The sequence below is a fragment of the Diplotaxodon limnothrissa genome, linkage group LG11 (genome assembly GCF_057381915.1).
Source record: "Diplotaxodon limnothrissa isolate DT_005_m linkage group LG11, D_limnothrissa_male_GT1.1, whole genome shotgun sequence".
Lineage (NCBI taxonomy): Eukaryota > Metazoa > Chordata > Actinopteri > Cichliformes > Cichlidae > Diplotaxodon > Diplotaxodon limnothrissa.
The window spans coordinates 37,920,477-37,934,149 of NC_140606.1; the positions used below are offsets into that span (position 1 = coordinate 37,920,477).

The following is a 13,673-nucleotide window of genomic DNA, read 5'->3' on the forward strand; positions in this document are numbered from 1 at the left end:
CTACAAAGGCTGATCAGCGTCGACTCCATCAACTCCATTTTAATCCAGCAGCACGAAGAACAAGTGTCAGTGAGGTTTATCTTAATCATTTAACCCAGTTTACATTTTCCACCCATCCATTATCCTTATTAGCCTATCCCAGCTACCACAGGACGAGAGGCGGGGTACACCCTGGACGGCAGTCTACTACAGAGAGACAGACAACCATTCACACCTATGGGCAGGTTAGAATCACCAGTTAACTAAACCACACTAACTGCATGTCTTTGGACTGTGGGAGGAAGCTGAAGTACTCGGAGAGAACCCAACAAACACAGAGAGAACATACAGACTCCACACACAAAGGTCTGGTGGTGGAGTCGAACCCCGGACAGTGGTAACCCCCCCGTTTTGTCCTTAATAGATAATACTTTATTAATCCTGAAGGAAATTATGGAAACCTGTAACCTTAGCAAGTTTTATAGTTTACCTTTAAAAGACAAACTGAATTATTCAGCTGTAACTTCATAGGAACAAAATGCAGGTGGAAATAACTGACGATATGAAAATGTAACCTGTGATGTGTGATGTTGGACATCTTTCATTCAAAGGTTGCTCAAAATCATTTAAAGACTATATTTAAACATGTGACGCTAATTTCAACATGAAGGAGCAAACATCCATGTAGTTGTGTAGATACGTGTCAGGATCTGCTGTGTCACCATCGCTGGCCCTGCACCTCCTGCATAAGAAGTGACAGGCTGCTTCAGTCCTGCAGGTACAAAATGACTTTTTCATTTTCCAGGTGGTAACTATGACGACTGAGAAGCTGCTCACCTGAATTCAAGTCACTGATTGAATAGCAGAAAGATTCACTCCTCATCTCAAGTAGCAAACTGAAAGCAGCAAACACTCAGGATGTAGTGAATGTGATGATGGAGAAGTACAGCCGAGAGTGTGTGGAGGTGACCAGAAAGGCTTTAATGAAGATGAGCAGAATCTGGTGCAGAGATGATCAGGTATCACCTCAGGAACCAAATACAAGTCAAAAACAAATAAATATGTAAAAAACGGACACATGGAGAGGATGGAGAGCAGACAATACATGCCTGCAGGTCCTCTGATGGACGTCACAGTCACTGCTGGGAAGTTAAATGAAGTTCACCTGCCACACTGGATCTGCATCGGTAAGAGGACATGAAGGCATTATTATTTAACAATAAATTACATTTACGATTCAAGTTTTCTTGTGCAGATGACGTCCCTGACATATTGGACAAGTTTGCAGTCGTTCACATAGATGACTGTGGAGATGTTGTGGGAAAAAGTGTCTGATTTTCTCTCCAAGAGCGCTCCTGATGAAAGTGGGCGTTCCTGTGGAAATCAACTGTAACGTGTTGATATATCAGACCAACACAGCTTTCCTCACACTGCATGTTTATCTGATCCCACATGATCCTGGGCTACAGCAGGTTATTACATGTTTCACAGTATAAGATGGACAATGTGCAACAAATAAATCAGCAGACAGTAATATTACAATATTGGATCCCTGTAGCATCTTTACACACACACATATAAACATATATATTCTCTCGCTCTGTAGACGATGGACCGGAGAGAAGAATCCTGTGGATACAAAATCATCCGAAAGCCGCATCCAGAAAAGTCCTTGAAAATGTTTCATTGTTTCACCCTAAGAGCAGATTTGGATGGTGCAGAAATCTGTCCTCAGGTATGTTGAATTTATTTACTGCTCATTTGATCCCAAAACAATTTATAAATCTGTGTAAGGTCAGTAAATATATTAGTCTGTTTAAATTATATGAATGAATAATCATCAGATTTCTCTCCCTCAGTGGAAAAATATCTTACAGGTTCTTCCCTGACTTTATCTTTTCATTCTTTAACAGGCGTTAAAGCTCAGATATGAAAGCAGAACTCCAAATTTCTTTGAAGTGTACATGAAGAATCCAGACAGTGACTTCCAGCTCAGACTGACGCCAGAAAGAGCTTCAGTCAGTTTGGACCCGCACTGTTAGAAAAGGTAAGATTTAAGCACGTCTACAAAACTGTATCATCACTGTACCACGTTCACTTTGAAGGTTTATTTTAGTGATCATTATGCAACACAGGTGGCAAATGTTCCTGTGATCTCTTTATGCTGGTAACTAAAATGTGAATGAAGAAATAATTCAGATATAAAATAAACACCTGTTCATGGTGAAGTATGTAACTGATGTATTCTCACCATGAAGTAAACTCTCCTGCTGTCTGACCATTAGCTCCAACATGTGTTGACACTGAGCAGTGAGTTGTTGTCTTTGCACCAAACTGCACAGCTGTGCACGGCTGATTTCCTCCAACAGAGTGATGATGGTGGTGTTGTCCTCTAACTTCATGAAGATATTCTCTCCATGTCTGTGAGAGCAGTCATGGCTGTTCAACATGAACAGGAGGGTGCTGAGTGCATGACCCTGGGGGCCTCCAGTGTGGCCCTAGAGGGGAGGAGCCGTGATTACCAGTCTGAACAGCAGCCTGTTTGACAGGAAGTCCAGTATCCAGTTGCACAATGTGTTCCTGAAGACCAGAGTGTGGTACCATGTGGTACGCTGGAGCCACTATCAGAGACAAACAGAGACCTGCTGAGAAGGTGATTGGCTGCAGACTCCCATCTCTGCAGGACCTGTACACCTCCAGGACACTGGGGCGTGCAGCTCGGATCTCAGCTGACCCTTCTCACCCTGGACACAGTCTGTTTGACCTGCTCCCCTCAGGCAGGAGGCTCCGGTCCATTCGCACCAGAACCTCTCGCCATAAGAACAGTTTCTTCCCCTCTGCTGTTGGACACATGAACAATAACCGTATGACTGTCCCCGCCACTAACACATGACCCTACGCTGTGTTCACTGCATCATTCCATGTTTGGCACTGATCACCACCTGCACTCATGTATATATCATGTATATATCTATCTACTTAGCACTTTTAATTCTTATTCTTATATTTTTACGACAGTATGTTTGCACTGAAGCACCGCAGCAATTTCCTAATGTTGTAAACCTGCTCAACATTTGGCAATAAAACCCATTCTGATTCTGATTCTGACGAGTCTGCCAGTCGGCTTCACAAACAGCCTGCTGAGAGAGAGTTTGTTATATTTCACATGTATGAAGAGAGAGTGCAGGGCAGTGAAGACGACATCATCTGTGGCTGTATTCAGCTAACGACAGTGCTGAGCAAAGATCGAGTGGGAGGTGTCGCGCTGACCTAGTAGGCTGTTATTCTTCTCTTCCTCCTCCTGCCCTCTACCTGTTCGGTGCTGCTGCTTGCGCATGGCCGCTGTTTAGACCTTGGGTGCAATCAACAACTAAGCGCGGCCTGGTGTGCGCCGCCCTGCCAGGTGAGCCACATTAGCGCAATCAAGGGTGGGCATGCCTAGTAGACCTTAAAATGCATGCAGCAGTCATTTGACCCATGTGCGACATACTGAGAGGACAGCAAACAAAGTACGATCCACTTTTCCACTGTGAGGAAGACTTTGAACAAGATGGGCTATCGGTAAGCTCTTGAGCTCACATTTGCTGCACATATATTTGGAACTATGGAAGCTCAGTTGTGCAAATGTTTTATGCTTAGGGAAACAGTTGCTGCATTTAAGTTTAAAGAAATTATATTGACAAAAAAGAATGTTTAAGTTTGAATAAATTGTTTGTGCAGTTAGTGTTCCCACATATTTATGTTACTTAATATTAAAAATAGTTACCCCCAAATCCTTGGGTGGATTGTAAAACTAGTGAATAAATGTTTGATTTTGATTTAAAGAAAATAATTCTTTGTTAAGAAAATCCTTAAAGTCTCTATTAAAATGTTTGTAAACTCTAAAATGTATACTTTAAAATACAATTGTTTATAAAAGTGTTAAATGCAAAGAAGACACATTTTGTATATTTAAGAACCACAGTTAAATTAACAGTTAACCACATGGTAAATGGCTTTACTGAAGTGTATTTTGTTATTTCATCTGTCTTCTGTGTAATGCATGTAATTTATCTGAATGGTTAATGAAATGTTCTTTATTTTTGTGTTGAAAGGTTTTTTACCTGCTGCTACCTATCTACCTGGTCAAAATAAAGTTGAGTGAAATTCAAAGTCTGGTCTTTTTCAAGTGTGGGCACCTCACAGTCAGAGAACACTTGACAGTTATTATTAAAGCTAACGCCTACTGGTAGATCAGCCCAGTAAATAGTGTTTCTCTATTTTCACTGGTTCATTTTTTCACTTTCAGATGAAAACCAAAGAAGTGGTAAAGTACAAGGTTAGATGTTTCACATGATTTGTGTATAAAAAGAACTGCACTTTGTATTTGGCTGTGGAGGGTTCCCTTTGGTATGACAACATTAGTGCTGAATATTGGCATCCAATAATCAGACTGTGTCAGAGAGGGGAAGAAAGAAACAGACTCAGGCAGAGGCAGACATCTGTTTGACTGGTTTGAGGGTGAAGAGGGAAAAAAGCAGAAAGATACCGAGTTAGATTTGATTATGTAAAAAGAAACACAACAATGAATCAGTCTTTAATGTTTAACACATCAGTGAGTTCTGTTTGGAAATAAGTAACAGAGGATGTAAGCTATGCATGGATTTAGTCTTTGATTATCAACATATGTGATGAATCTCTGCAATCTTTCCTCAGAAAACCACTCTGTGGACAAACACAGAGTCCAGCTGATCCAGAGAGTGAGCAACATCGCACCCATTTTGGATGAGCTCCAATACAAGGAAGTTATCGACCAAGAACAATATGACAAAATTAGAGCTCTGCCTACCTCTCAGGGCAGGATGAGGGAGCTCTACAGTGGTCCCCTGAAAGCCAGTGCAGCCTGCAAAGACATCTTCTATGAAAGCCTTTTGGCAAATGAGAAATTTCTCGTTGAAGACCTTTCAAAGAAGTAAATGTGTTGGGAAAAAAACACATTTTTAGACCAAACGTACACGATCTACCTGAACATAACATGTTTACATTAAAAAGGTGGAGATGTCTTTTCTTTGTGGAAAATTGTTCTGCTATGTGGTGCCTTTGCTCCTCAGTGACTCTCCTTTAATTGATCCATTTTACATGAAACACTTTGGATATTTAAATTTTTTTATATTAAAAATGTAAATTGTATCACTTAAAGATGAACTGACGATGTCATCAGCCATGTTTTTATCCATGACTCAAACTGTCATAAATTTATTTTCAGATTTCATTATCTTCTATAAAGTAAAACATAATGCAAACATTTATTGTCCTTAAAAATAAACCAGAATTAAACTCGAAGAATTAAAAGAATTTAATAAATTGACCTTTGAAACTGGCTAAACAAATAAAGTCACGATCCTCCTCAATCAACTTACTTTGTAATTAATCTGCAAAGCTTTGAGCATCAGACTTCACCTAAAGTACCTAAAATGAAATCAGGATCATTTACATGATGTCACTGGCCTTAATTACTGATTCATTAATGTGTGTATTAGCCTTTTGTTGCAGCTGATTTGAATTTGTTATATAGTGTTAGGTGACTGTATCTATATTCAAACTGTACATATTTTTAAATTTGCATTTTTTAAATGTAAAACGACCCTCAGGACTCTCCTCTGGCATCAAGTAAAATGTCAGATTTTAAATTCTAGTGTAATGAGTATTGCACTGTGCCTGTCTGCAGTAAAAAGGGTTTGAATGATGAGCCAATAATATCTACCTGAGCTTCCCAAAACAAGATATCAAACACGGTTTAGGAATCAAACATAACTCTACTTTTCTCCTCCCTCTTCTTTGAACCTGTTTTCTAGTTTTTCTAGAGGCAAAGTCATTTATTGCATCATTGCAAGAAATATGATGTCCACTCGTCTCCTGTGCCACTGAAGATATCAAGTAGTTATTTATTCACTCGAGCTTGGAACTCCGTTCTGTGGATACAATGAAGTTATCATTGCTTTGGGGAATTCGGGAAGGCTCTCCATCTCGGTAGGCAGCGCATTTCCATCAATATCAGCCTCTTTTCTGGTTTGCACCCTGTTCTGGTCGAGTACGACGGCTTCAGTCTTCATTTGTTCACATATCTCTTTTACTGAGACCTGTGCATCTTTGAAATGCGTTGCCCCATAACTGATTACATGTTCTTTGCTTTTCTGAGTGAAACAAACAAATGAAATAAGATATAATATTATGCACATATATATAGTATGTATATATTTAATTTTGTTTTGATCACTGATATTGAAACCATTTTTTTAATTAGGCTAGTGAAGTTGTTGTTGGTTTCTTATCAGTTGCACTTCTCCATGGATGGTGCTATCAACAGCCGCCTACTGTGAGTGTGAGGTCTTGTTACTATGCTGGTACTGCTGTTGACGGTGCTGCAGCAGCAGTCCCTACAGCTAACATGTTGGTTAATTTGACACATTTTGCTTTATGTATATTAATTTTTTAGAGCAGCAGACCCAGACTTCAAACACAGGTTTTGGAGAACCTGTTTGGCTTCTATGCCTTGTCCAAGCCGTTGTTTATATTTATGTTTAACACAGAGAGAGAAGCTCAATTGTTTGAATTTATTTACAATTACAGTTTTCAAAAAATTCTGACCGTAAACAGCTTTCAAAGCTTTGATATTATTTGAGAATATATATCAGGTGATGGAATTTAATTTAAAGGTTTCTATGTCCCATTGAGCTTTTTGCACTAACTAGTGACAGTATAAAGGTAACACAGTCGTAATTTTGATCTCAAATTTCTGAGAGAAATAACTGAATTTAAAACATGGCAGACCTCAGGCCAGATTTAATTGGTAGACATATATGCATGCAATATGAAATTTATTATCCCAGATAGTCAAAGGAGCTTGCAAAGAAAAGCGTCTGGACTTCTTTAAGTTGCTTGAAGACGTTTCACCTCTCATCCGAGAAGCTTCTTCAGTTCTGGGGTCAAATGGTGGAGAGTCCCAGATATAAACCTAGTGGGAGTTTCCTCCCACAGAGGGACAAAAGGACCCCTGATGATCTTCTAATCGCCTGAGCCAAGGTGTGAAACTGGGTGTGGGTCCCAATCAGCCAGAGTTTCGGGTGAGTTCATTGTGAAACCTGGCCCCACCTTATCATGCGAATTCCTGAGGTCAGATGGCCCAGGATGTGAGTGGGCGTTAAGGCGTCTGGGAGGGATCTCAAAACTGGGTTATAGATGGCAGAGAGTTGGTGTCGTAAACCCCGCCTCTGTTCAAAGATGGTCGCTCACAGTGGACATAGATGGCTTCTTTCACTCCTCTTTCAAACCATCTGTCCTCTCTGTCCAAAATGTGAACATTGGCATCCTCGAAAGTGTGTCCTTTATCCTTAAGATGCAGATGGACCGCTGAGTCTTGTCCTGTGGAGGTGGCTCTTCTATGTTGTGCCATGCGCTTGTGAAGTGGCTGTTTGGTCTCTCTGATGTAGAGGTCTGAGCATTCCTCGCTGCACTGTACAGCATACACCACATTGTTAAGTCTGTGTTTTGGCGTTTTGTCTTTCGGGTGAACCAGTTTCTGTCTGAGCGTGTTGCTGGGTCTGAAATACACTGGGATGTCATGCTTGGAGAAAACTCTCCTGAGTTTCTCTGATACACCGGCTACATAGGGGATGACAATGTTGTTGCGTCTGTCCTTCTTCCCTCGCTGGTGTCTGGTCTTCTTTTCTGTGCCTCTTTGCTGACTTTAAGAACGCCCAATTAGGATAGCCGCACGTTTTGAGTGCTTCCTTTACATGTGTGTGTTCCTTCTTTTTCCCTTCAGGCTTAGAGGGAACATGTTCTGCCCGGTGGTGTAGGGTCCTAATTACTCCAAGCTTGTGTTTCAGAGGGTGATGGGAGTCAAAGAGGAGGTACTGGTCCGTGTGTGTGGGCTTCCGGTAAACTTCGATGTTGAGTTTGCCGTTCCCTTCAATGTGCACAGCGCAGTCCAGGAAAGGCAAACAGTTGTCCTTTGTGTCTTCCCTGGTGAACCTGATGTTCTTATCCACAGCGTTAATGTGCGCAGTGAAGGATTCCACTTCCTGTGTCTTGATTTTGACGCAGGTGTCGTCCACATATCTGTACCAGTGGCTGGGTACTCTTCCTTTGAAAGAGCCAAGAGCCTTTCTTTCCACTTCCTCCAACCTTTACATTTGTTTTACATGAATGTTGCTGTATCATTTATGGTCTTTTAATGCTTACACTCTGTACACGTCTACATTAGAAATGTGGCTCACAAAATGAGCCAAGTTATTTCCTTTGTTCCAAATGATTTTTTAGTATTTGGACACTACAAAGAGTGAATCAGTCTATTAAAGAGGCTCAATCTGCTTGATTATTTTTTGATTGAACTGCACTTTCCAGACCTCAGTACAATGATACTTTCAACTTAATTTTGCAAAAGAGCACTTTTTTTTGTCTCACAACCACATGTAATCATATTTACGAGGGAGTATTAGGACCACATTAAAAATATATTTATCAGTGATCATTTAATGTCGAAAATTTCAAGATTAAGTTGAAATAGTGGAGATTACCGTTGTTGTTTCAAGACAACCGCTGACTGAGTGAAAGCATACATCAGAATTCGTTTTACTACAAGGAAGGAAATTATTCCTGTTTAGCACACAAACATATTCAAACGTTGAAAAGATCAGACGCAAACACACACAAACTCAGAAGAGTGGATTTACACAAAATCAAATGTCTAATAATGGACAGGTGCAAGGTTATCGATGGTTACATCCTTGTGCATAAAACGTCTTGTGAATTAGTTTCACTAACTCGTCTAAATAAGGCATTTTGTACAGGGTACGACGGAGTGGCAGTTTGTCGTGAAACAACAAGGATAATTCCACATTTCAATGCATTTTTTCTTAATATGGCCCTAATACTCCTTGCTGACGCCAGCAAAAGAAAGGAGGCATAAAAAAAAGCCCAGGTTGCCCCTCCTTCAGAGCAGTGGACCCCAGACTTCTTTGGCTTCAGCTCTGAGCGAGCTTGTAAACTTGTCCATGATCTCAAAGCTCCGAGTTTAAAGGGACTGATCAGAAACGGGTGAGTTTAATTGCAACATTCAGCAGAGCAGAAAGTCAACGGTGCTTCTCATAGATGCAGTAGGCCTGTCGGTGGTTCTTGCAGCACTTTAGAGATTCCCAGAAAAAAAGAGCATTTCACAGCCCATGTTGCAGTGTATGATAGAAATACACAGCCTGCTAAATATTGAAAACCGCTAACAACGGCGCCAAATTCTAAACCAGAATAAGCAACACACAGATACTGCAGTGAAGGAATTGAATGCGCCTGCAGTTTTTCTTTTAATGAACTCATTTTGTCACTAAATGGCTGTGAACAGATGATATTCGCATAGTCCGTTTATAATAATAATAATAATAATAATAATAATAATAATAGCCTAATATATAATTTTAAGGTTTTGACGTTTAGGGACATCTGATTGTTTCATGGTGAACTTCACTTGTTGGACTGTTACTGTCTGTTTGCCCTGATGTGTGAGTGTGGAAGTTGTTGCATCTTTGTGCGGAAAAGAAAAACTACGATTCTCGGCGTGAATGTTCGCACCACTCCGTAGTCAACGGATCTCGTAACATATAAATAACGAAATGGTCTCTTTTGTGACTCCCTTTTTCCAAAACCCTCTGCCAGAAGTGTTCTTTGTGCCTCAGCCTCATATACTGCCTCTCTGTTAACGGTTTGTAGACACCAAACAAGTTCGTGCGAGCCTTTGTCTCACTCTGCTTTTACGAATATTTGGCAGTAGGGGGCACTGAAAGACCTGTTTGTACATTACATGTGCTTGTGTAGCACAAATCAGGACCAACTAAAGTTTGGACTTTCAAAGTACAAAAACAAAGAACAAGAAAATACCCACAAATATTTATGAAAACGTAGTGTTTTGATTCTTTTTTAAAAATTAAAATTATTGTATAAAAAGACAAAAATGCAAATGTGAACATTTCTTTCTCGCTCTTAACTAACTGAAGCCTTTCATTGAACTACAAACAACACATTACTCCTCTCTTTCTGGCCAGGCATCTGGCAGCACTTCTGCTCTGATTTTGTTCTTATTTAACAAAATAAAAATGCAGACATAAGTGTACACATTAGTTTCTAATTGCTAGTCAAAACTATTTCCTCTGCTCATATTGCCTTTTTATAAAATCATTCTTTACTTTTAAAAGAACTTATTTCAACAGTGCACATAACAACAAACGTAATGCACTAACAAAAAGTAAATTGCATTATATTTCTTAACGTCAATATACGGGCCACAAGTAGAGGTGAGGGTGGGCCGCAAGTGGCTCCCGGGCTGCGAGTTTGAGAATGCTGTCCCAGCAACAGCAACAGTCTTAATTGGCACTGTGTGAACTGAATACAGAACACGAGTCTTAACCTGTTTCCTGTCTCTTTCAGTGCTGTCTGGCAGAGACATGACGGTGCTTAGGTGCAAAGTTCTGCTGTTTCTAGCCACCATCCTGGTGTCTTGCAGCTCTTCACCCACTCACCTGAACATCAGAGTAGATCGTGGGAAGCTGCTGAGGTCGAGCAGGTCAGTCACTGTGAGTCACCAGCAGGACAATGCTCCAGAGTTTGACAGAAGTCACTACGAGGCCGAACTCTTAGAAAACAGCCCGCTGGGACAGTCTGTGCTGCAGGTCAGTCCAAACACAGGATCATTTAGAATTATCATTTTATATAAACTAATAAAACAATCTGTTTGATCAAGGGACTGAATCACATATGCACCATATGTTCTCTGAATCCAGCTACCAAGTGTCAAATGTTCCTTGCAGCAGTGCCACGTCCACAAATAACTTCATTTAAAAACATTGGTGCTAATAATTCATCAATAAATGATGTCAAATGATTTCTACAGTATGTCCATGACCCAAATAACTTAAGTTTGGTTGTTTTGCTTAAAAGAAAAAACAAGGCGTACATAATTGTATCCCACTGGCAGATATTTTTTTTATTATAATTTTATTATTCTTTTATTTCCTATTATTTTAGTACTTGTATTATTTTAACAATTACAAGTAATTTAGTGCTAATTTTGGAGTGTTTTTAGGGACTTCTTTGCAAACTCTCCTGAGCTCCATCCCAGTTTTAAAGGTTAAATGACATTAAAAAAAAAACATTACTGTAAATCCCAGATGATCGTTGCACAAATGCTGTCAGTCAACACTCACTCTTTGAATTGCACGGACTGAATGCAATTAAAAAGAATAAAAGTAGCTGTGTAGACAGAAAGGCCTTCTAACATCCAGTGAAATATTTTGCTGACTGCTTGTACCTCCAGAAATATTAAGTAGGTTATTTTTCTCTTCTAGCCATGCAACTCCAAACTGGGTTCCTGCAAATTTTGTGGTTTTTGTTCTTGTCTTGGACAATGTGAGGCTGAATGAAGTGCCCATGTTTTTCTCCCTTGTAGGTCAGAGCCAGTCATGCAGACATTGCCATTGGAGAGATGGACTACAGCCTTCATCAAGTATCAGAGACTGTTCAAAGGCTTCTGCGCATTGACAGTGTGACAGGCATCATCTATGTGAAAGGCCTTGTGGATCGAGAGGAAGAAAGCATCCTCAAGTTGTTTGTGGTGGCCAGAGATCGTGACCCCAGTTCCAGGATGAAGAGTTCCAAAGTTCTGGTGACCATAAATGTCACAGATCAAAATGACAATGCACCGACCCTTAACATCCAAGGTATAGGCTTAGTAAAATACCAGGATGGTGTGACTAAGATTTCTGAGGACCTGCCTGTTGGTACACCAGTGGCACTGGTCCAGGTGTCAGACTGGGATGAAGGGGAAAATGCTGTGGTAACGTGCGCAGTTGATAGTGATGTTCCATTTCAGCTCCAGCCCGCGAGTGATCAGAAGGGCAAATACTTCCTGCAGACAACGACCCTGCTGGATTATGAGAGCGTTAAAAATTACAGTATTGAAATTGTTGCGGCGGATTCTGGAAGCCCAGCTCTGTCCAGCACTCTCTCCCTCAATGTCCAAGTTACAGACGTAAATGATAATGCACCGAACTTTTCCCCTGCAACGATTGAGGTGGACTTTCCAGAAAACAACTACAGAGGACAAAAATTACTGGATCTTGTGGCAACAGATCCAGATTCTGGCATAAATGGACAGCTTGTCTATAGCATCATTGATCGTTTTGTCAAAAGGCTCTTTGAAGTTGATGCCAACACCAGGGAGGTTCGTGTGAGAACCGTGCTGGATCGGGAAGAGAGGGACCGTTATGTGTTCTGTGTGGCAGCAGCAGACATGGGTGTTCCTAGTAAAACCGGCACTGCCACAATAATTGTAAATGTTCAAGATCAAAATGACAATGACCCTGTGTTTATACTCAAAGGCTACAGCTTTACTGCCGCAGAGAACATGCCTCCACCCAGTCGTGTTGGTGCAGTTGCTGTCTCAGATGCTGATAAGGATGAAAATTCCCACCTAAGACTGTTTGTGGAACCGGAAAATGGCATTTTTTTCATCCAAAATGGCACAGGAATCATCTTGTCTAGAATCTCCTTTGACCGCGAGAAGGAACGTTTCTACACGTTCCGCCTAAAGGCCGTGGATGGAGGTGACCCACCTCGATCCTCCTACGTGAGTGTGGTCATCAGTGTCTTAGATGAGAATGATAACGCTCCATATGTCACCAAACCAGACAACTCCTCCTACACATACCTATCATATTTCACCCCAGCAGGCACGTATGTGGAGGCAGTGAAGGCTGAGGACTCTGACACTGGGCTCAATGCTGAGCTGGACTATTTCAGTGTAGGTGGAAATCCACATGGTCTGTTTCAAATATCTCCCTACAATGGGCAGATCACACTGGCACAGGAAGTGACCGGCAAGCACAGTGGGCTACATCGGCTGGTAGTGAGAGTCTGTGATAAAGGCAGACCTCCTCTCTGCACCACTGCACTGGTCCACATTTTTATCAACGGTACCGAGTCCAACATCTCCCTCATTGAGGCGCTGGTCACAGAGAGCCTCTCCACCCCTTTGGAAAAGGATGTTGCCGGAGATCTATTAGGGAGCTCTGCTCTTGTTCGGCATAACAATATCCTGTACGGCAGCCTCGCAGGTATTGCTCATGTGATTCAGACATTCAGCTCTATAGTTTCTAATACGGCCAAAGAGGATTCCAACTAGAGTGGTTTAAAAATATATTTTACAATCAATCTGTCATGTCTCTGGGTCACGGAGCCAGTGCTTTATGTTATGAACTGTTAGTTCTGGTTATTATGATTTGTGATCTTCTTGTTATATTTGTAGTCTTTGGATTAGGGTTTTCTGTGTTGCTTCCCCGTGCCTCGTCATGCCTGCATTGTCCCCAGCTGTGTCTCCCTCCTGTTTCTGTGAAGATTCTCAGTCATTATAGTCTAAGGAGCTTGGAAAGAAAAGCATCTGGACTTGAAGAGAAGTCCAGATGTTGCTTGAAGAGATTTCACTCTCATCCGAGAAGCTTTTTCAGTTTTAGAGTCAAATGTTGGAGAGTCCAACATTTAAACCCTATTGGAGTATCCCCCTCTTGTGGGGGATACTCCAATAGGGTTTAACCTCCTAGGGCCTGCCCTCCTAGGAGGTTAAATGTGGACATCCCATTTTGGGCCGTCTAGGCCAAAATACAAAATTTTGC

General features: G+C 41.1%; 2 protein-coding genes and 1 pseudogene across 2 annotated transcripts; all 3 read left to right on the forward strand.

Moving 5' to 3' along the window:
- Positions 1-1,057: 1,057 nt before the first annotated feature.
- Positions 1,058-2,525, forward strand: LOC146623547 (NACHT, LRR and PYD domains-containing protein 1 homolog). The gene is given in 7 exon segments (XM_085364948.1): positions 1,058-1,166; positions 1,235-1,297; positions 1,300-1,459; positions 1,588-1,714; positions 1,893-1,981; positions 1,983-2,026; positions 2,413-2,525. Coding segments are annotated over 7 exon segments (705 nt in total).
- Positions 2,526-4,649: 2,124 nt separating this feature from the next.
- Positions 4,650-4,934, forward strand: LOC146623548 (apoptosis-associated speck-like protein containing a CARD pseudogene; annotated as a pseudogene).
- Positions 4,935-10,451: 5,517 nt separating this feature from the next.
- LOC146623549 (protocadherin-1-like) lies at positions 10,452-13,186 on the forward strand. The gene is made up of 2 exons (XM_085365989.1): positions 10,452-10,676; positions 11,453-13,186. Exons 1-2 carry the CDS (start codon positions 10,452-10,454, stop codon positions 13,184-13,186), a joined length of 1,959 nt encoding a protein of 652 aa, XP_085222115.1.
- The last annotated feature ends 487 nt before the right edge of the window (positions 13,187-13,673 follow it).

What these genes read in the sequence shown, in the direction of transcription:
- LOC146623549 (XM_085365989.1), top strand. Translation starts at nt 10,452, where the DNA reads ATGACGGTGCTTAGGTGCAAAGTTCTGCTGTTTCTAGCCACCATCCTG. An exon ending in TGGGACAGTCTGTGCTGCAG is followed by an intron (nt 10,677 to 11,452) that starts GTCAGTCCAAAC and finishes TCTCCCTTGTAG; the next exon opens with GTCAGAGCCAGTCATGCAGA.